General features: G+C 44.6%; 1 protein-coding gene across 12 annotated transcripts in view; it reads right to left on the reverse strand.

The window, feature by feature from the left end:
- Positions 1-480: 480 nt before the first annotated feature.
- The window catches only part of LOC113026413 (unconventional myosin-IXa-like), a 161,463-nt gene continuing 139,442 nt past the window's right edge, over positions 481-22,501 (reverse strand). For 4 of the 12 annotated variants that reach the window (XM_026175186.1, XM_026175185.1, XM_026175178.1 and 1 more), the window contains 22 exons: positions 21,934-22,235; positions 20,309-21,514; positions 19,635-19,719; positions 19,227-19,430; positions 17,204-17,301; positions 17,017-17,120; positions 15,895-16,118; positions 15,533-15,649; positions 15,212-15,400; positions 15,018-15,065; positions 11,353-11,464; positions 9,611-9,672; positions 8,969-9,161; positions 8,418-8,546; positions 8,199-8,304; positions 7,843-7,974; positions 7,445-7,568; positions 5,955-6,008; positions 4,241-4,261; positions 3,757-3,965; positions 3,342-3,484; positions 481-3,006 (listed from right to left, as the gene is read on the reverse strand). In XM_026175186.1, coding sequence (XP_026030971.1) covers positions 2,621-3,006; positions 3,342-3,484; positions 3,757-3,965; positions 4,241-4,261; positions 5,955-6,008; positions 7,445-7,568; positions 7,843-7,974; positions 8,199-8,304; positions 8,418-8,546; positions 8,969-9,161; positions 9,611-9,672; positions 11,353-11,464; positions 15,018-15,065; positions 15,212-15,400; positions 15,533-15,649; positions 15,895-16,118; positions 17,017-17,120; positions 17,204-17,301; positions 19,227-19,430; positions 19,635-19,719; positions 20,309-21,514; positions 21,934-22,235 — 4,248 coding nt within the window. In that variant the 3' untranslated portion in view covers positions 481-2,620. The remainder of the gene's footprint in view (positions 3,007-3,341; positions 3,485-3,756; positions 3,966-4,240; positions 4,262-5,954; positions 6,009-7,444; positions 7,569-7,842; positions 7,975-8,198; positions 8,305-8,417; positions 8,547-8,968; positions 9,162-9,610; positions 9,673-11,352; positions 11,465-15,017; positions 15,066-15,211; positions 15,401-15,532; positions 15,650-15,894; positions 16,119-17,016; positions 17,121-17,203; positions 17,302-19,226; positions 19,431-19,634; positions 19,720-20,308; positions 21,515-21,933; positions 22,236-22,501) is intronic. The other 8 variants (XM_026175189.1, XM_026175187.1, XM_026175179.1 and 5 more) reach the window with 7 other exon arrangements.

The raw sequence follows: 22,501 nt of genomic DNA on the forward strand, positions 1-22,501 counted from the left end.
GACAGTTCCCACTAGTGGTGGGTGGTGGTACTGCAGGTGGGCTCTGCACAAGCGAAGACGTCTCTTGTGATTTTATTTCAGGTTGGATCTTTGTTGGTGTTGACCGAGTGAATGATTGTGTGAGCTTCTTTTGGTTCGTGAAGTCAGGTTCAAAAGATGACTCAACTCACTCGTGCTTGGCTGCAATTTTGCTTTTTTAATAAGCAGATGGATTTTCCCTCATAAAGTCTTTTTTTTCTTCTTACAACCATAGACATGTTTATATCATTAAAAAAAAGAGGAAATGTAACACAAATCGCACCTTATACATACATACTGTGATAACTGTGTCCAGAGTGGCGCAGACAGACACAAGGCTTTTTTTTTTGTTTTGTTTTTTTGCTTTTTGCTTTATAGCACAAAAAATGAGTGACTGAGTATGGCCTGCTAAAATGTCGCCATGAGTAATAGTAGATAATGAACCGTACACAGGATAATATATCCTTTTATAACACCTTTTTATAACAGATTCTTTTTAAATCAATGTACATCCCAAAAGCATGATCATAAATAGCACATACACTGTGTATAAAAGAGGAACAAAACCAAAAAACAACCAAAGAAAGCAGAGCATGCCTTCCAGTGATAGGTACATTCACTTTTTCCTTTTTTTTCTTCTTTTTTCTCCACATGGACAGCTTAGACATACACAACAAACATCATCCCATCAAATATCAGCTAAAAGACATTTGACCAGAATCAGCCATGCCCTTTCAGCTCAACTCCGAAAACAAGTTTTTTTTAATGTCTAAATGGTTCAAAGTGATACTAAAAAAAACCAAAAAACACACACTAAATCATCACTGAGACTTCCAGCTTTTAAAGTTCCTCCAGAGACGCGGCAAGCAAAGAGAGATCGCAGCTTTATCACGGAGACATGATCGCTGTTTAGCTACTGAGAAGAATCTCAACATCACACGGATACTGTTTGGATACTTTATGGACAGAGACAGGAAAGAGAGGAAGAATATGCAGAAACACACGGACGGTTTGAGTTAGTTGCTACTAGTTTTTTTTTGTTGACAGGTTAACAGGCAGATTAAATGCTACTTATCACAGCCAGAGCCGGGAGAGAAGAGGAGCTACTGTACTGGTGAAGAAGAAGAACAGGCATGGCTCAGAGGACATCGCGGACGGTTTGAGTGCATGATGAGTGCAAGTGTTTCCCCACAGGTGCAGTAAAGCTCAGACTAACCCTTGTAAGCTCACATCAGTTAGTTTTAGTGTCACACGACGGATGTAGAGCTGCTTCTTCTTTTCAGTCCTTCCATTAAGCATATTTACGGAGGAGAGGCTAAACATGCACAAAGTGGGAGCTGATAAAAATGGAAGGGATCATTCACTCGTTCACTCACTCCAACAAATAATAAAGATCGGAAAGAAAAAACAAAACGATGGCTTTCATCTGAACAAAAACTATTGACAGCAATACCAACATGTACACTATAATACAGCAATAATATATATTAAAAGAGAAAAAATTCAAGTTCTGACGCAGTAACACTGATGTTTCTGAAATGTGGGGGTGGGGGGTAATAAAAGGCTGCGGGCAAAGAAAGACAGAACAAAACACGTATGGCTGACTGACATCTCATACTGCAGGTCAAGTTCGCGTGACACCCGACGCTCTGCGCTACAACCGCAGGTTGGTGGCTTTTTTTTCTTTCATTTTTTTTTCCAAATTCTTTTACGACTCAAGAGTGCAACCAAAGTGCTCTCTGTTCATTGTGTAATATTAAAAAAGAGAGAAGCCAGCAGTAAACAGAGGAGAACCGACACAGAAACAAAAGTGGAACCTGAATTTCAGATACTTATATTTGCAAAACAGGCCGTAGAGACTGATCACCGATGAGCAACCCAGCAACCCAGCAGCAGCACTGGACTGTCTCTTTATGTACACCTTTTTTCCTCCTCTTTAATATAATAATAACAATAATAATAATAATTAACATACAGCTGTAAGAGACAGTTCCTTCAAACTGAAGAAAAATTGTGATGGAGAAGCATGCAGCCTCTTGGCTGGTGTGTCCTGTGTAAACGAGAAAAGCAGACTTAGCTTGGTGCTGGTTACAGACAAGTTGGTTGTCCGCCAGTTCGGTCAGTATGGCTACATTTCTTTTGGGGGGCTTTCACCATCTGCCCGCATGCTAAAAAATAAAGACGAGGCTCTGAAAGGTTTGGCTTTGCAGGTGTGGGTGTGGTGTCCTGTGTCTCGCCACCCGTCCTTCCGTTCCTCTTCCCCCACCCCTCCCTCTCCTCTGACTGACCCCTGGGGCTCCAGCAGGGGTCAAACGGTTCAGATCAGAGGATCAGCGAACACAGTTAAACTTGTCTTTTTGCTTCTCTCCAGATTTCACATTAGTCGTCAGTCATCCTTCAGTGACCAGCTGCTGTTTTTGTCCCTCTCTGTCAGAATCGCCTTCCTGCTTTGACTGGACCAAGGGAGGAGGTAAGGCTGGGCACCAAGGAGGGGCAACAGGCGACTCTTGGCGTAAACCTTGCCCCATGACCAGCCTCATTCTGCCCTAAACTCGTCTTCCTCCCGTTCTCACTCAGCCTCCCGCGAATGGTCGTTTCGGGGTCAAACCATGAACTCGTTGTTGCCGTACAGAACCAGCTGCTGCGGCCCCGAGCCGAAGTCCGACTCCCTCCGATGGCTTCCCGAGGGCTCCCGTGGCGAGCTGCGGCTCAGCCTGAGCCTGTGCCGCGTTTTCCCGGTACTTTGGCCCCCCTCTGCCTCAGCCAAAGGGGTCCCCAGGCTGCAGGAGGTGAGTAAGGGCCCGGAGGAGGAGGAACGGAACCTGTAGTGAGGGGAAGGAGAACCAGACGCGTTGGAGGAGAGAGAGGAGGAAGGGTGATAGGAGGAGACGGTGGAAGTGGAGTCTGCTGAATCCTGGGAGTCGGGCTGGCGTCGCAGAGCTCGCCTGCTCTTCGCCTCTGACTTTCTGGATCGGATTGTGCCGCGATCTGTGAAGAAGAACACACAAAGATGGCAGTGATAAGAGAGAGTTATTATTATTATTTATTACACAAAAAGCAACTAATTGAATTACAAAATTAGGAAAATTTACTTTCATGTAGACAATTTCACATGGTTATCCTTTATTAGACATAAATAGAATATGATTAGCTGACTTTACCTGGAGCCATTAAGCCATTACCTTAAACGAATATAAGGATGATGAAGGTTGAGTGAGAGTGTGAGTTGGCAGCATTTATATAGGATCTTTGGATTACATCGTTACCTGCAGTTAGTCACAGTAAGCAGGGACTGAAACATGAACACAAACACTGACACGCACCAGAGGGGTCAGAGGTGGCTCCCTCTGTATCCATGGTGATATTCTCTGAGCTGTCTGCTGTACCGATGGAGGCTTCAGATTCAGGAGTTTCATCATCGGATGCTCGCGGCTCCAGGATCAACATTTCATAGGTCAGCTCCTCCCTGTTGACAGACACATTAAAGGTCATATTTTAAGTTTTGGGATATTTATTACTGTATGCAACTGACCCAAAGCCATCCACATAGAAGCACACGGCAGCTACAAGACAGAACAAAAATAAATTTTATGTTTGCTCTGAGTTTCCAGGTGACATTAGTTACATTAGTTTTTAGGTGGTTTTAAAGCCTGCACTGTTGTCTGACTTTAAATATGTAACATGTGTAACAGGAATGCACAACTTAAATGTAACAGTATGACCACAGAAACGGCATACTTTTCTTTCTGCAGACTCTCAATCTGCTCTGCGAGGATTCGCTCCTCCTGCTGCATCGCCAGCTCCTGCTGGTCATTGAGCACGGCCTCTGCTGCGTCCTCCACTCCTCCTCCTCCTACGGCAGTTTCTCCATCAACCCCAGAGGGCGCTCTGGGGCTGAGAGGAGGTGAGGTCGTGTGGGTGGTGCTTTGCCAAACACGGCTTTTGCTCTGCAAGTACACACACACACACACACACACACGCTTATAGAGACAGTGTGTTAGCGGAAGTCCAAAGTGACCAGAATGTTCAGGGAGAGACAGTGATGAAGCACACAAAGCTAAGCTGCTACAGGTGTAGGTGGATGCTCTGACCACATACTGACTAGATAGACTGAGCACAGTTCACCACATCACTGCTAAAAAGAAAGACTATGAGGTCAGGTGATAATCACTACGAACAGTTACACACAATCACTTCATACACACACACAGGTTGGCATTACCTTAACTTTAGCTGTGTTAGGCTGTACATTGTAAAACAGAAACAGAAAGCAAAGAGCGATCAGTGGGGCTACAGTTAGTGAGCTGCCTTTTTTGAGAGAAGCATAAACATTCAGCAGTGATTAAAGAACAGTGACGGCAGCCGTGAAGCTGTAGAAATGCACACTACTGCTTATGATGCAGCTCTGCTAACCTGAAATAGTTGATGTTATTAAGTTAGCCTCAATGCTTTCGTAGCCGAAAGCATATGCTTTCTATTTTCAGGGTTTATTTATAGTGCAGTTTGTTTTTGGAAATGTTAAACGTCAAGTGTGAACACAGCACAAAGTCTTTTAATGTGAGAAGATGTCTCCTATGGAACATCTGGATGTAGCTAATATATATGTGTGTGTGTGTGTATATATATATATATATATATATATATATATATATATATATATATGCTTACTATGTACTAGTCAAGATAATGGCTTACTTTGCCTCCCTCCAGACTTCACAGAACATCACTATTTATGTTTATATTAATAATTAAATCTACACAAACAACAAAGCTACAGTACATTATCTGAGAAACAATGTAGTGTATAAATACAGTTTATACAAACAACAATGCTTGGAGAGGCTACACTGCACATAAACACTGTTTTGTGTTTAAAATGCTGTGGCTTATTTGACTTAAAGGTCAGTTGTTCAACTTTTGCTTGACTGTAAAGTCAACTTTAGACTGTAGCAGCCATTGATTTAAAGCGTCAATTTGAACATTTCGTCTGCTGTTGTCGAGGCTTTTTGAAACCAGAGACAGAGAAACTACGGACACCGTATCTTCATGTAGCTGTGGACTGCTGTGAACATAAAGCAGCCATTAGCTAAAGCACAAGCTGCTTTGCCGTCTCTTGTAGTCTAAGATGAACACCAGGCTTTATGAAGGGTATGAAGAAAATGTTTACTGAGGTCATAAATGACTGTAGCAAAAAGGTCGTTTTTCCCCATTGACTTCTACAGTCTGATTTCTTATGGCAACCAGACGAGCTGCCCCCTGCTGGCCAATAAAAAAAAAATCCTGATTTAAAATAGTTCATCAATGGCTACATCCATCTCTTTTATACAGTTTTATGATGTTGAAGTCGGCCTCTTTTGATATACTGCTAATGATGACGACAAACCAGTATATTTAAAAAGAATTGAAGCAATAACTTATAGCTAATATTAAATGTAATAATACTTAATATTAATACAATAAATAAACGAGCTAATGTTTTTATTTGAGTACAGTTGTGCTTACAGACCCTCTCCACCTTCCTATACTTCTGATTATCATCAATATAATCAATAATCAGTTGCTAAACAGAAGACATACATTACATACATTATTTCAAATTACAACTGAAACTGTGAGAAAATGATTACCAGCAATGTTAATTATTTAATACAAACACCCGACCTGGCTGCCAGAGGCCACGTTGCTATAATAAACGATATAACAATGCCAGCTGAAAGACTTCTGGTGTTGTATGATTTGCTGCGCTGCATGTTAGCCAACCCACTGATAACAAAACAGCAACACAAACAAAGAGTCAGACACCTGACATAGAAGTAGCTTACAGGTATATGAGATGAGTGGTGTTACAGACGGCATGAGTGGACGGAATTAAGAGACTGATGGACAGGACAGGACTGGTGGTGGGCGGGTACATGTTGTGGGAGGGGCATACATACCGGGGTGGTAGTGCGGGTAATGCTCATAAACCTAACGGCAATTAGTACGGGTTTCTGGAAGGAGGGTGTGGGGGAGGAAAGGAGGAAGGACAGGTTAGGATTAAGGAGCGGTGAAGGTTATCATTTTAGTATGGATCTGGTTATTTTACAGGTCAAAAGAGGTTTCCAGATTAAAATGAGCTACAGTTGGTTAGAAAGAGAAAGATCTGAAGAAATCTTCCCAACCAGAAAATACCCAGTGTAAAAAGACGCCGAGGGAGGAATTGATAGGCAACTGAACAATGCTGAGGTTCGATTAAAAAGTTAATTAACAGGAAATTCCTAAGTGGGCAAACGTGAATTCATGATTCATACTAGGCTGAATGCAAGTCTTTGTAACAGCCTCAAAAGACGACTTTTCACCTTTCACTTTTCAACAAAGATAAAACTCAGACATTTCTGTTTCTCTCACCAGTTAATGTGTCTTTGCTTTTGTTTTTTGTCCTTGGTGCATTGCAGTTTTATGACAGCAAAAACTATGTAAGAGCCCAACAAGGGTCTGCTGTGGGAAGTTGGGAACTAGGGTCTACTGTGACTGGCTGACCAGATCTGGCCCAGAAAACAACAACCATGGACGTGTGGCACTTTACACATGCTCTACCTATAAGAACAAATCCAGGCGAGATAGCTCTGAACCTGCAAATCATTAAAAAACACTCTTATTTGGAAAGTGTGGATCCATGTGGATGCTGGAGGAATTTGGTTGTCCTGTGAAGCACAAGTTAGCTCATCTTCCCGAATAATGCTTTCCAGAAAGACAGATTACACAGCAGGATGCTCCTTAGGGAGTACAATAATTGCATTCCTGGGTGAAATCATGTAATAGAAGGTATACTGTATAATGTTACATACTGTATTTAGGCATGAGCTGCTTCCTGCTGAAATTTTCAATTTCTCCAATTTTGAATCTTTTGTAGCTTTTTTTGCCTAAATGAACCTCTTATCTCAGTTTCTTGCCGATTACTTGCATGAATAGTGGCTGCATCATCACCATTTACTAAAACTACGCAGTTGGAAAGTACGTCAGTCCACTAGGGTGCTTTTGAGAACTTTACACTTTTCTTCTGAGGTTATTGTTTCCCTGGTATAAATGATCTTATGTGTCCCAAAGAGACCTTTGACGTAAAGAATTAAACTCCTGTGAGGTATTATTACAGCAGAATAATTCACAAATGAATGATTCAAACAAGTGTCCATCCCCTTCAAATGCTTTTTTTGGGTCACCTTTTTGCATGTGTAAGAAAAACACAGCAAAAAGTGTTGATGACACATGTAAAGAAACACACAGGAATGAACTCCTGCCATGGCGACAACCATGCCAGCTGCTCGTGGAGCTGAAAACGGATCCATTTTGATGAGGAGTGAGAGGAAGGAGTAAATAAAAAATAAAAAACTTTCGCTCAATGACAACCTCAGCCTCTATGCTAACACCTACTGCACTTTGATCTTACCATGGACCTCCTGATGTGGGTCAGCCTGCTCTTGGCTTTGTTCTCTGCAAACTCCAGACTGCTGATGTCCTTCAGACGAGCCTTGTACTTGCTCATCTGCTCGTTGATGATCAGCTCCACACACCTGCGGACCAGAGAGCCATTTAAATTGGAAGCAAACAGAGCAGAGATGCTCTGGTACCCTATGATAGGCTTGGACACACTTGGATAAGGAGATGTTTGTTTTTCTTGAAAACCCCCTTTTCAAAATGTAAGAGGCTGAAGTTTTTTTTGTTGACATCAGCCCAAAGATGCAGTTACATTTAGATGTTATTAAGCTGTAATTACAGCAGTATACCAGATTTCTGGCATTTAATGAACAATGACTGTAAAATTGCAGGGTCAGTTTGTGAACATACGCTGTGGTCTTGCTGATGTCTTGGACGCTCTGCAGTGGGTCAATGCTGTCGGGGCAGCGAAGGATGCAGGGAGCAAACACGATGGCGAGGGCGTTGGCTGACATCCTGTTTGTCTCCTCCTGCAGGGCAATCCTGTAACAGCATAATACTTTTAATCCTGATGTGCAATTCCCACTGAACACAGCTCTAATCCAGTGTGTCTGACGACTAGTGAAAATAATAATATATATAATAGGCCCTGAAACCTCTGCAGCTTCGACCTGATGCTCAAAAACATGATTCAGATCTTATTATAAAACCCTTTTTTCCAGGCACAAGCTGTTTGCCTGGTCATATTGATTCAAGTCATCACTCACCTGACCAGATGGAAGATGAGGCGCTCCAGTGTGCTGAGGTGTGTCCTGCTGAGCTGGTCGATCACAGAATACACTCCGTTGATCACCTCCCGCTTGTCTGGCTGACCTGAAAAGGCAGAAAAACACCACAGAGTTCAGGCAAACGCATTTTTTCAAGCTAACTCGGTCCTGGGCTGAAAACCAGCAAACAGACGGTAAAGAGCATAAGCATGAGTTTACCCATGGCTCTCAGGAACTCCTCGTAGAGTTCAAAGGTCATGAGAGGGCTTGGCAGGTCACGGAGCCACTGTTTGAGCACACTGGCAATAACGTGGATATTGTAGTCATCCAGATTCACGCTGCTGACATCTGAAAGAGCATGATTTCAGACAAGTTAACATGGTTTCTCTTTGATCTTTGGTCCAAATGATGCAGTAGTTCATACATGTAGTTTAAAAATCATTTAATAAACGGCCACGAAAACTGGCAGGATTCAAGTTTATTTTAGCTTTTAGTCCTCATTAAAAATTCCTTTTTTTCCATAACAGTGCCATCTGTCTCAGCTGTACTTTGTAATTAGTGATAATTAGTCACCAACTAAACCACATTTTTATGACAGTACACATTTTCACCCATAAAACCAGCTCATTAGGATGGCGACACGTACTTTTTAGGATCTTTATTTTCTCAATTTGACTTTCAGACTTGTTTCACACTTTTAAACGCCCCGGCAGGAATCCTGTAATATGTATTTGGAATGTGTGTCTCATTGATCTGTGAGTCAGCCTCACCCGTGTCCAGCCCCTGTCGGAGTTCTTTGATCTTATTGGTGGAGCCCGACTTCCTGTAGATGCCCTCTGTGTAGAGGCCGTGCATCTCGATGTAGTTGATGAGCTTCTCCACCAGCTGGGGTACGGTGCGCTCCTCGCTGGTCAGACGCGACAACTCCACGCCGAACTGCCGTGACGACAGCTCCGGGTCGTACTTGTTTGCAAACGTAAATAATGCTGCACATTAAACTGAACCACTGGCAGGCTGCACAGACCAGTGACCGTTACAGCTCGATGATGAAGGATGACGTAAACGTAAACTCCCATCTGCATTATACAGTAATATCTACCTAAAGCTGGTAAACATCTGTGTGTACTGATGACGCACGGGACTTTTTATTTATTATGACTTCCTTTCTTTCAGGGCTAAAATTCTTTCAGTAGGATTAATGGAGAAAAACTTGATACAAACTCCTTTAGTCATACTGTAACACATTCAGACGACATCAAACCACAAAATAAACCAAAAGGGCAAAAGGTGATTATTTTAGCTAATGATTATACTGCGCTGTGATTTCGATTGTTGGCTACATATTTTGAACGGCGGAGAGAACCCGTGTCATCTTAAAACAAGTGTCACATAAAAAAAGGAACTCCACCTACCTTCTTGCTGCACTTCGTGGTCATTTTGGAACAGCACTTCCTGTGGCAGGCGTAGCGACACACTGTAGACAAAACAAACGACAATCAGACGGGAGGCATTTCTACAAACTCCTCACAGTCACGACAGCGGCAGTCGGTGCTGTAGACATTTACCACCTCAAAGGCTAGGGCAAGCGTGGAGGCGGCAGAGAGCCGGGATGGGATGTCTGCTCTCAGAGAGTGCAGATGGAGCTCTGTAACTAGATCGAAGACGGACTCATGAAAGGAGAGGGAGGTTTAATCGAATTCTGCAGACACTCAGGCACGCAGGGAAAGTGTGTTAGTTTTTTGCGTATGTGTGTGTGTGTAAGGACTGCCATGTGAGTGGAAAGAAAAACTACACAGTTTTGAGTGTGAGTGGTGTGGTAAGTGAGTTAGGAGAACATTAGGATCTGCGGCTGGTGTGTGTGTGTGTGTGTGTGTGTGAGAGAGAGAGAGAGAGAGAGAGAGAAAGATCCTGGGCAGACAGCTTAATGCTTGATTTTAAACTGACCAGCGGACAGCTGACAGTTACTGACAGAAAAACTAAAGCAACAGTGCTGAAAAGTGTCACCTCACTATGATTTTGCATTAAGATAACAGACGTTATGCACGTAGCTCTTATCCCTGCAGTTTTAAAGATAAAAATGCCTGCTGCACCTGTTTATATTTCACTTTAAGACCAGAAACATTGTGCAGTGGTTAGCACTGTTGCCTCCAAGCAAGCAGGTCCTGTGTTCAAATCTACCCACTCACTATCCACTATGTCCTGCTTTCTCCATGAGTCTGCATGAGCTCTCCCTGGATTTCCATCAACAGTCCAAAGATATACGTGTCAGGTTAGCTGGTGATGATAAATATGCCATATGTGTGAATGGCTGTCTGCCTCTGCTTTAGTCCTGCAATAAACTGGCGACCTGTCTAGGGTGGACCCCGCTCTCTACTGGAGCTGCTGCTCCTTCACATTGAGGTGTTTGGGTATCTGATAAGGATGACTCCTGCGCACTGGGAGAACAATCAGGGTAGACACAGGACATGCTGGAGAGGTTATGTCTCTCGGCCAGCTCAAGTACGTCTTAGCATTCCCTGAGAAGAGCTGGAGAAGGTGGATGGGTGGAAGGAGGCCTGGGTACCTCTTCTTAGACTGATGCCCCTGCAACCTTTACCCAGATAAGCATCACAAAAAAGGTGGATGGATGTGTATATGGGTGGATGGACTGTAGATAATTTAGATGTGATGTTTTATCTCCTCGAGGCCAACTAACAAACTGAGAATTCAACAGTCTTGTGAGCCACACTTTGTGACATTGCTCTAATAAACATAAGGCTCTAATAAGGATAATTTGGCACTGACACATGGCAACACTTCCTTCGTTATTTGGTCTTCATTTTTATTTTTGGAAGCTAAAACACTGTACCCCCACCATGCTGAAGGGTTTCTGGTTAGTTAACCTTTTTTCCCCAATGACAACCACAAAGTAGTTTTGAAAGCTGGAACAAAAAAATCCTACAGCACCTCCTGTGCCCTCCACATGAGGGCGGACCCAAGGAGCTTTTTTTAACTAAGCATAGCTGAGCCACAGAGGCTCGCTCTCGAGTCCCTACCCCAGGCCTGTCTCCAGGGTGGTATCCTGGTGACCTGTCCTGGGCAGGGTAAACTGGAGCTTTGACTTCAGTTCCTAAATGTGTGTTTTGGACAGATGTGTTCTGTGTGTAGTGCTTACGTTTGCAGACACAGGCTCGATCCATCATCCAGATGAGGGAGGAGCAGTACTCGCAGTAGGTGGGGATGCTGTACTGAGTGGACTTGAAAATGTGGCCGTTGTGTTCCTCCACCTGCAGGGGGCAGCAGACCTGCCAGTCAGCTCAGTTGACATATGAAGCAGAGACTGCATATAAAAGATGTCTGTATCTACTAGGGGTGCAACGATACTCATATCGATATTGAACCGTTCGATACAGTGCTTTCGGTTCGGTACGCATATGTATTGAACAATACAAAATTTGTAATTTATTTTATCAACTTTCCTTCTGACGATGCTGTCTGTGTTGAGCGCTCAGTGAATCTGCGTTCGACTACTCCGCCTAGGCTGCACTGTCGAGCGAAGATCCACTGAGCGTTCAACACAGACAGCATTGCCAGAAGGAAGAGCGCAGGGCAAGCTAGCGAGACAGAAGTTAAGCTATCCTTGCAACATGGCAAATTGAACCTCCCCCACCCTCATTCAGATCTGGCGTTTGGAATTATTTTGGTTTTCATGTGAAGTATGACCCTGAAGGTAAGCGCGTCATGGACTAAAGTAAAACAGTATGTTGGATGTGCCACGCAATGCTCAATTACATGGGTGGGAACTAGTGTGTTAGCGCAGTTAGCTCGTTAACGTGTTGGCCGTCTAGCCCCATGCAGGGGTAGCTCGTTAACGGAGATTTGCCGTGTTGTGGCGTTAACATCATTTCAACGAGATTAATGCTGACAGGACTAGTGGGAACACAACGAATATGACTGCACATTTACGCCGACATCATCCTAGTGCAAAGACAAGTGGAAGCAGACAAAAACAACAAGCATGCATGCTACAAACTTTACCCGAGTCATTTAGACAGCCGTTAGCACATGATTCTCCTTATGGGGACCTGATATGTTTAATATTGTGGCGAGCTCAGACAAGGAGGAGACGGAGGTTTCGTTTGGTCTTGCTTCCCGTGAGCTAGCCAGGGAGCACAGCCGTTTATTGACATCTGCAGAAGAACACTGCCGCTAGCTAACTGCTCAGCGCGGCAACCGCATAGCAACAACAACACACAGGGCACCCTCTGACCCCGGAAGGACACACCGTCGCATCGAGAGGGCGTCACCCGTCACTATGGCAACATAAACAAAACATAACTGTACAAACAGAACCCCGAACAGCCCTGACCCGCTACATAGCCCACACCTAAGGGGTCAGTCGTCCCCGACGACCCCATTACCCCACACAAAGTCCTGCAAATGTCCAGGTGCCTTCTTTTGGCGCACCGGGGAAAAGTCACTCGGGTCAGAACATGGGGTGCCACCATCATCCCACTTCCGACACCAATGTGGCGAGCTCAGACAAGGAGGAGACGGAGGTGTCGGTTGGTCTTGCTTCCCGTGAGCTAGCCAGGGAGCACAGCCGTTTATTGACATCTGCAGAAGAACACTGCCGCTAGCTAACTGCTCAGCGCGGCAACCGCACAGCAACAACAACAGCAGCACACAGGGCGCCCTCTGACCCCGGAAGGACACACCGTCGCAGCGAGAGGGCGTCACCCGTCACTATGGCAACATAAACAAAACATAACTGTACAAACAGAACCCCGAACAGCCCTGACCCGCTACAATATGCTGCTGAGAATATAGCCCAGAAGAAGCGTATAGTATAGCTTTTATTTTGGAAAGAGCCATTTCTCTGTAATAAACTCTCTTTTCCAAAGATGAGCGATTCCTCAATCAGATACAGGTGTTACCGCGCCAGATCCGCGGCCCCGACCGTAGTAAGGAAACCTCTGGCAGTTACTTGAAGGTTCCGTAACTGACTCGTAGCCGGCAACAGCTTACTATACAGGTCAACTCCGCTAGCAAAAAGATCGAAGGAGGCGTAGGAAACTGCTTCACCGAACTTTATTTCTTCTCTAAGGCACGAACACCGCATACAGTGGGCTGAAACAGTTTACTCACAGCGAGCATCGCCGACACAACTCTGGCTGTCGAGGGAGTTATTATATTCCTTTTATTTATTTTCTTTTCGTCTCTTCTGTAGCTAACCGTTACTTTTTCCCCTTCTCCGCTCTCTCTCTTCACACACACACCAGGCAGTCCCGCTACACACATCCCGAATACATTTCCCATCAGGCTTCATCCTTAAAGGGCCATGCCTGTAACACAGGGCTTGCAAAATCGCTAGCCCGACGTCCCGGGGCTAGCGATTTTTCCAGTCGGGTTACCAAAATCTATCTCTGCCCTGCCCGTCGGGCTATCATAGGAAGGAAAAATATGTCAATGCTTTTGCATTCTTTCGGAAATGTAGCTGGGTAATTATGTCATTGGCATCGGTGAGCCACTGTCAATATGTGACATATTCAAATCGCGTTTGAATTTGCGCTTGTTTTTTGCTTTCACTTTGCAAATGTCCAGGTGCCTTCTTTTGGCGCACCGGCCGGTCATGACCGGCGGGGGAAAAGTCACTCGGGTCAGAACATGGGGTGCCACCATCATCCCACTTCTGACACCAATGTGGCGAGCTCAGACAAGGAGGAAACGGAGGTGTCGTTTGGTCTTGCTTCCCGTGAGCTAGCCAGGGAGCACAGCCGTTTATTGACATCTGCAGAAGAACACTGCCGCTAGCTAACTACTCAGCGCGGCAACCACACAGCAACAACAACACACAGGGCACCCTCTGACCCCGGAAGGACACACCGTCGCAGCGAGAGGGCGTCACCCGTCACTATGGCAACATAAACAAAACATAACTGTACAAACAGAACCCCGAACAGCCCTGACCCGCTACATAGCCCCCACCTAAGGGGTCAGTCGTCCCCGACGACCCCATTACCCCACACAAAGTCCTGCAAATGTCCAGGTGCCTTCTTTTGGCGCACCGGGGAAAAGTCACTCGGGTCAGAACATGGGGTGCCACCATCATCCCACTTCCGACACCAATGTGGCGAGCTCAGACAAGGAGGAGACGGAGGTGTCGGTTGGTCTTGCTTCCCGTGAGCTAGCCAGGGAGCACAGCCGTTTATTGACATCTGCAGAAGAACACTGCCGCTAGCTAACTGCTCAGCGCGGCAACCGCACAGCAACAACAACAGCAGCACACAGGGCGCCCTCTGACCCCGGAAGGACACACCGTCGCAGCGAGAGGGCGTCACCCGTCACTATGGCAACATAAACAAAACATAACTGTACAAACAGAACCCCGAACAGCCCTGACCCGCTACAATATGCTGCTGAGAATATAGCCCAGAAGAAGTGTATAGTATTGCTTTTATTTTGGGAAGAGCCATTTCTCTGTAATAAACTCTCTTTTCCAAAGATGAGTGATTCCTCAATCAGATTTATTTTTTTAATTACTTTTGTTTCAGCAACATTAAATTTAAAAACTGTAATTTTGAGTTAAAATATATATTTATAAGTTTAATAAATGACAAATTAAAAAGGCATGAACATTTTTTTTGTATCGAAAAAATATTGAACCGTGACACCAAAGTATCGAACCGAACCGTGAATTTTGTGTATCGTTGCACCCCTAGTATCTACCACTCAGGTTTGTGAAGCCCTGTTTTAAATCTTTGCAGAACTGGTTGCAATATCTGCTTTTTATGATTGATGGTATGAAAGTAATTTTTTCTTTGAAACTAACAAACTCACAATATCAGTTTCCTTCTTCCTTGACTTCTTGCGTTCTCGTTTTGGAGCCTGAAAAAAGCAAACATGACAAAATTTGTTTTCTCTGTATTTCTTACCAGTAATGCCTTAAGATTAGCAATTTTATGATGTTATATCCTATGAAAGAATTTCTCTGTTATCATTTAATGAATTCATCCAGATGTTACTGGTCTTACCCTGCCGATGGTTCCCTCCATGGGCTTATACTCCGTCATGAATTCATCCAGGAACACCTTGAACGTGTTGACCCACACCTTCACGGGTGACTCGCTCCAGTCTCTCTGCTCCATACGCATCGTCTTCTCCAGGATGTGCTCAAACAATGCGTACAGATCCTTGTAACGGATGCTTTTACCATCATCCATCTGGTGGCGAGGAAAAAAGAAAGGAAAGGACGCAGAAAATGTAAATCTAGTTTAAGTGGCAGCATCTCGGTTTTTAAAATCTTCCTGGTCGTGTGACAGCAATGACAGAGTAAAAGAGGGTGTCAGACTCACAGCGAGGGCAGTGGAGTACGAGTTGAAGATGTTGATCCTGAATTCCTTCAGCGCTTTCTTAAAAACAACATCCACCATGGTGTCCTTTTTACCATCTTCAGAATCAAGATCGGCAATCTGAGGGAGCGAAGCACACCAAAATAATCTATATGGATCAATATGTGAATCGGAGTTTGGGGTGAACTGTTCCTTTAATTCTGTTTGATGTTTAATTTACACAGACAACCACATACGACACGCTGCATGAGAATTTAAACGTTACGTACTACGAGGTAACCCTTACAACTCTATGAACAGCGAAAACACACAAACACTGCTCTTTGTGTGAGTCAGTGAGGCGTGTGCGGCCTTTGCCCTCTCACCTTCTTCATGAGGAAGTCGTTCATGCTGCGATAGTCGTGGGCCGAGGTGAGGATGTGCAGCGCGTCATTCTGCCACTGGGCAGGTTCCAGAGCGATGCTGCTGATCTTCACGCTGCGACGTCTCTTCATTTTGGGAGACGGCTCCTTGTTCTCCTTACTGTCTCTGACCCCCCGAGATGAAGCCGCCTCCAAATCTGGACTGTGAGGAGGAGACGGGCCTTCTGCTACACAAAGACACCAAAGGTTTAGACTTAATTCATCTAGGAATAAAATACACAATTTTTTTGTTTTGTTTTCCATTAAAAACGACTATTCCTTATGCTATACTGTGCACTTCTACTCTTCACAAATTTATTACACCATGTCTCAAATTTACTGCCAGAACAAATTCATGCTTGCAGCTCTGATCCTGTTTTTATTCACTTGTGTGTACCGCACATGGGTGTGACCAGGATATTCTGGAAGTAGAGCTCCTCTTGGAAGTCTTTTTCAACATTTAACACAGCTGCTATTTATGGATCGGTCCTGTTCACTTGTGCCTGGTGATCTGTGTCAGAGGCCCATCTCTCTCTGCAGTCTTCTCTCATCAGATGGCAGATGGCTGTCCCTCCCCGAGCCTGGTTCAGATAGAGGTTTCTTCCTGTTAAAAGGAAGTTTTTCCTTCCCACTGTCGCCAAGTGCTTGCTCACAGCGCCATCCGATTGTTGGGGTTTTCTCTGTATTATTGTTGGGTCTTTATCTTACAACAGAAAGCACCTCGAGGTGACTTTTGTTAATGTGATTGCAACTGACTAAAAACGAGTGTGCTCCTGGTTGCTCTGCCTTTAAGCTTTGAAACTCTTGAACTGCTGAGACACAGCTCTCCCATCACCAGCAATGATCCTTCATATTAAACCTGCTGTTCTCTGCATATCCACATCCATGAAGAAATCACAAAGCAAGAGGAAGATCCAGAAAGCGATCTAGAAACAGCAGCAATGCTGAGGCTGTCCAGAGCTAATCAGGTGACGTATTTCATTTTTATTTACAGTTCAGAGATAATTGTGAGCACATCTAGCGTTTGCGTGCTTATAAATCTGCTCAGAGGCTGTATGTGGCATGCTGAATAGCTTTTATTTTTACCATGTGTTTCTCCAACTTCACTCATGATGGCCTGCTTCTCCCTTGACAGTTTTTTCTCACTGTGTTTCGTTTTACTCCAGAATCGCATCTTCCCTCTCATCCTGCTGAAAAAACAAAACAAAACAAAAAACTTCAACATCTAGCATAAAAAGTAAGATGTGACAAGAGAAAGTTGAGGAAGATCTACCTTCCATCTTGACTGGAGGTTTTCCTGAGGATCTCCATCTTGCCCAAGTCCCCTGATGACATGGTCTTATGGATTTTCTTCTGGTCTTTGTGAGACGACTGGAGAGAAAGATACAGTGAGTGAGAAAGACCACAAAACATATTTATAATCTGTCAGCTGACACGACTGTGACATGTTTTGATTAAGAATTCTGCAGAGTTTTATGGTTTTAGCAGAGTTTATTTGCAAAACTACAACTACTAAATTACTACTTCGAATAAATAAATGATCACATTAACTTCATGTGAAGAAACTGAAAAAATCGGCACCATAAACATGCACAGGCCTGATAATGAGAGTGTGTGATAGGCAAACAGAAGTCATATGTGTTAGACTGTGTAGGAAAATCTCATTGTTAGTGAGAAGTTACTCTGGTCCAGCTTTAATTGGCTCCAGCATGCAGGAGCAGTGCCGTGCAGTGCAATACGAGATGTTTTGTTTCAAGGACGGGTCAAGTTTGGGAGGTCAGAATATGAGAGAACAACGTCTTTGACCACATCACACGAGTCAAACAAGTTTGCGCTGGGACAGTCTGCGTTCAGTGCTGTAAAAGAAGAATATCTAAATAAACTCATTCTGAGTTTTAGCATTTTATTTTTCCTTCATGACAGATGCAAAACTGTGAGCAGTTTGGTCTAAGAGGATTTGTAATTTAACATGGTGAGGGGGACAACCACAGGTAGATAAGCTGAGGCTTCACCTATCATGTTGAATTTTCATTCACAGATACCACTGAGCTGTTTTTTACATCTTCTATTATTGTGAACCTATTGTGCTCAGTTTTAGCTCCACACTGTTACACATACCGTTTTCTCTAGCCAAGCTCCATTCTGTAGTCTTGCCCTTGCTGTAGGTCATTAGTTCAGTGTTTGACCTACGCATCTTTCTTTTGATTGGCTTACGCTCACAGACAAAAGGTTTAAATGGCAGGTGGGTGTGGCTTCTGTGCTGAGATGACCATATTAGAGATGATATTATCCTCTGTAATACGTCTGAGATGGAGGGTTTAGAGCAGTCTGAAGCTCACGCTTTAGGCTTGCAGGGATTACTTGATCTGTGGACATGTTTAATATGAGCTTCCTTCATTGTTTCATTACATATTCAGGGCTGGAGCTACACACCGACTCAAATAGCTGCTTGTTAAAACCACAGTGTGCTTCCATCACGTCACAAAGCAGAAATTCTCTCTTTAACATCAAAGTGAGCTCACTGCACTCAAACGACTTCCACAGTCGCCAGATCTCAATCCAACAGAGCACATCTGGAATGTGGTGCGACGGCATATTAGCATCATGAATATGCAGCACATTTATGCGTGACACTATCATGTCAAGATGGATCAAAATCTCCAGGAAGTGTTTCTAGCACCGTACTGAATCTGTGCCACGATGAATTCATCAGTTTAGAAGGCAAGGTAACTAATGACCAATGAGTATATATCACAGGAAATATAGGAAAGCATAATAGGTTCAGGTTACGAATAATTATGAGCTTTCAAAACTTGATGACTTTGCACTTCACTCTGTAAATCTGTAAATTTTGTATCTAATGAAACAATGCAAGCGAAGTGACCCTGTTGCATTTAGAACCTGTCTGAATAATTTAAGGATGATGACATTTTTGCAAAGCACATATTATCTGAATTAAACTAGCTGATAGAGCAAAGTGAAAACGGTAGTGTGGTCGAGAAGCTTGGACTTAGTTTCAAACTAGCAGCCACCAAAGCAGTGTGCAAGGCCATTCACAGCACCAAGTGACCTTTATCAGCACTGAGGAAAAACACAAACAGCGCTGCCATATTTAGCAGAGAAACATGTTTTTGGTCTGACAGCGTTGAAAAACTGAAAGTGGGGTTAGCAGTGTTAAAAGGCTCGTCCCCCTGTCGTGTGGCCAGATGCACATGAGAAGAAGGTAGAGAGGGGGACCGAAGTGGACAGGTTACTCGCACGGAGGTCAGGTGACCGCCGCAGACCCGGTATTTTACCATCTCGGAGTCACTGTGACAGTCAGCGTCGGGGTGGGAGTGTGGGGGAGACAGAGAGGGGGGCAGCGTGCAGGAGTGGGCGGGGATGTAGTATTCATCATCGTCATCCGACTGGGTCGCCCCCTCTGAGTTACAGCGAGTCAGGAAGTCGGAGCGCGTCCGGGACATTCGGGCTTTCTTTTTGGGGCCGGGGCGGCCCACCTGCTTCCAGGCAACCATAAGAATATATCAGCTGTGTGTGTATGTGTGTGTTTGTTGGCGTGCTTGTATTTACTTGTTTTGTGTCTTAAACTTGACTCAAAGTAAATAAAAATCTCAATCTTGAGTCTGAACTGAATGAGTAAAGATAACAATAATTACGATGTGCAAATGAAATTAAAGTGATGTGTAGAAGCTGCAGGCTCCTACCTCTCTGCTTCTGGATCCAGCAGACTTGGAATCATCTCTGAACATGGCGAGAGATCGTTCCTGGTTCACCAAATCCTTATCGGACCTGCATCAAATCACCACAGTTTAAAAGGTCCTACTTTGAGTTAACTGGTCATTTTAAAAAGCGCTAATGAAGTCGACTTTTTTTTGTAATGAAGGAAAACTGGTGATACAGATTTGGGGAAATGAATCATTAGCCTTTAAACAGCACTGCAGGCTTGCAGCTGTTCATATTGCACTTTCAAAATAAAATGACTCGGATTAAGTGAGTTGATTTTTGGCATCTTCTTTAAGCAATTCTTCTTAAGCATCTTCTTTTGGCCATCACAATATTTAAGGGTTATGTTCACCAGCTCCAAGGGATGAAACTGTGCAACTATCCACTGGGACTATTCACTCTACACGCCTCCTGCTTGTCCTGGCTAACTCAAAAAGATTCTCCCTTCCAGCAGATAAAGACCCCTCCACCCCCTCCATGGAATAGACCACGAGGTAAACAGTTTGCTTTGAGGAGTTTTCTTCCATTCAATCGAAACAGAAGAGGCACTGCAGGTGTGTTCATGGCGTTCCATTTAAATAGCTTCAGTGCACTCTGGAGAGGCAAATATACGCCTCGGCCCTGCTAAACAAACACAAAAGCACAGTTTACTTACTTGGAGAACGGCAGCTTGCGCCTGGGTGGGGAGAACACAGTACTAGAGGGTTTCTCCACCATGTTCACAATCACAGTCTGGGCGTTGCTCTTCTTCTGGGCCTTTGGAGGTTTGGTGTCCAGGACCGGGCTGGGGGCCTCCTTTGCTGACCTAATCGTCTTCCTCTCCTGCAGAGTGGGGAGTACGGCAGGAACGCTGCATGTGGGCTTCAGGGCAATTTTGATGTCCATCTCTGCGGAACAAATCCCTGGACCTTCCTGACTCTCTCCACGAGTGAAGGGAGCCTTTGAAGACTTACCGACCACAAATATGTCTCTCTTGGCTTGGGTGGAAACGCCGAGAGGCTGCTCCCTGTCTGATGCTATCTCAAGGCCTGCAATAGGGGTCATTTGGGCATTGGGTGCTCCTGTTTGAGAAGCTCTTTCTAGAGTTTGGGCTGCCAGCAGCTCTCCCTCTTCCAAAGGACTCTCTTTCTGCATACTGATCAACACCACTACAGGCCTTCGAGACGTGGACTCCCTTCTTTCTCTGTAAGAACTGCTGGGGCTTTCAGATTTTGGTTCATGAGCTGGACTTTGGTCAGAAGCAATATAAAAAGTTGCCCTCGGGGCCTCCACTTTGTTTGGCAACTCAGTCACAGGCTTTTCATTATAGTTGGAATCTCTCAGCCCCTGCTGAAGTTGAATATCCAGCGTCTTGGGCTGTTCCTGAAGTACACTGAGCTGAGAACTATATCCTCCGGAGCCTTCAGTTTCCATGTCTTCCACACTGAGAACTTCAAAACTTCCTTGACTAGCCGGGGACCCTTGGGGTGAATGTCTGTGATGCTCATCCTGTTGAGAGCTGCTGCTGCTGTTTGGGACCGGGTCTTCTGGCAGCGAACCCCCCAAGCTGGTACTTCGGACTTTAAGAAGCTCCAGGCTGAACTGTGCCTGCTCCAGCTCTCTCATTCGTCTGCTCTCTCGTTTCGACCGGTTCTTATGGCTGCTCTCGTCTGTGCTCCTGCTTCGCTCCAAGTCATCTTCTTTTTCCATCTCTGCTCCATAAAGTGAAACAGACTTAGAGTCTTCGGGGAGCTGTGCAGAGATGTCCTGGCCATAACTCTCCAGTCCGGATGAGGCGGGCTCTCTTCTTCCTGCCTCCATCGCTGCTGACAGACTTGTTTGTTCACCAAGTCTCTCGTGCTGCTCCTTGAAGTCTCTAAACCTGGAAACAGTAATAGTGAGGAAACAGAAGCCTATTATCCACATAGGCACCACCATGATTTTACTTCCTGTGCCAAAAACTTGGGTTTCTACACATTTTCACATAAAACACCACTTGGTGGCAGCAGATACAACTGTGAATCCTAGACTGTGCATACAGACAGATAGCGCAGGTGTCCCTTTGGATTGTTTGAAGTGTGTTCGAGTTCAACACTGTTTTGTTTTTTTTAAACCAGCAATAAGGTCTCCAAAGTAGCCCTGGTTAGAATTCCTGTGTAAATCTCATTGGCTGCATTTTGTTTAAATGCAACAATGTTAATGTGTCAGTGCATCAGTCTAACTATACAAATAAACACGCTGTATTTAAAAGACACTAATCAGTTGATTCAAACTACCTACAAGCTCAACTCCTTCACTCACCTGAGTCGAGCGAGGTATCCTCTGCTCCTCGCCTGTAACTGTATCATCGCTGCGTGCGTTCTGTGGTAACGCCTCCTCTCCCTGGATCCCTTCCAGGCTGTCTGAATTGCAGTAGCTGCCAGAGCCCTCCGATGGCAGCAGTTTTTCCAGCTCCTCTGTATGACGATCGCTGAATCCCGCCAGTGCAGGAACTTTCTCCTCTCTCTGTAACCCCTCCAAGCCGCCTGCAGACACAACGCCGCTCCCTCCTCAACGCTCAGGTCAATGGTGGACTGCCTGAAGAGGCAGAAACGCCACCATCGCTGAAAGAGAAAGAAAAGCACGGTGAGACAAAATAGATGTGAGGGAAAAAAGTCAGGCTGGGGATCCTTGAATATGTTGAGCTAAGCTTTGAATATTTTTTTTAAAAGAAAAAGATGCTCATCCCCCTTTGGGACCACCTAAAATATGTGCATATCTGTGAGGCTAAACTGACGCAGTTTATGTAAGAGATGTATGAAATTTGACGCCTGTTATTCATTCACTATGTCAAATCAATATGATGCAGTATGACTGACACCGCAGGAAT

Source organism: Astatotilapia calliptera, chromosome 7 (assembly GCF_900246225.1).
Source record: "Astatotilapia calliptera chromosome 7, fAstCal1.2, whole genome shotgun sequence".
Classification (NCBI taxonomy): Eukaryota; Metazoa; Chordata; class Actinopteri; order Cichliformes; family Cichlidae; genus Astatotilapia; species Astatotilapia calliptera.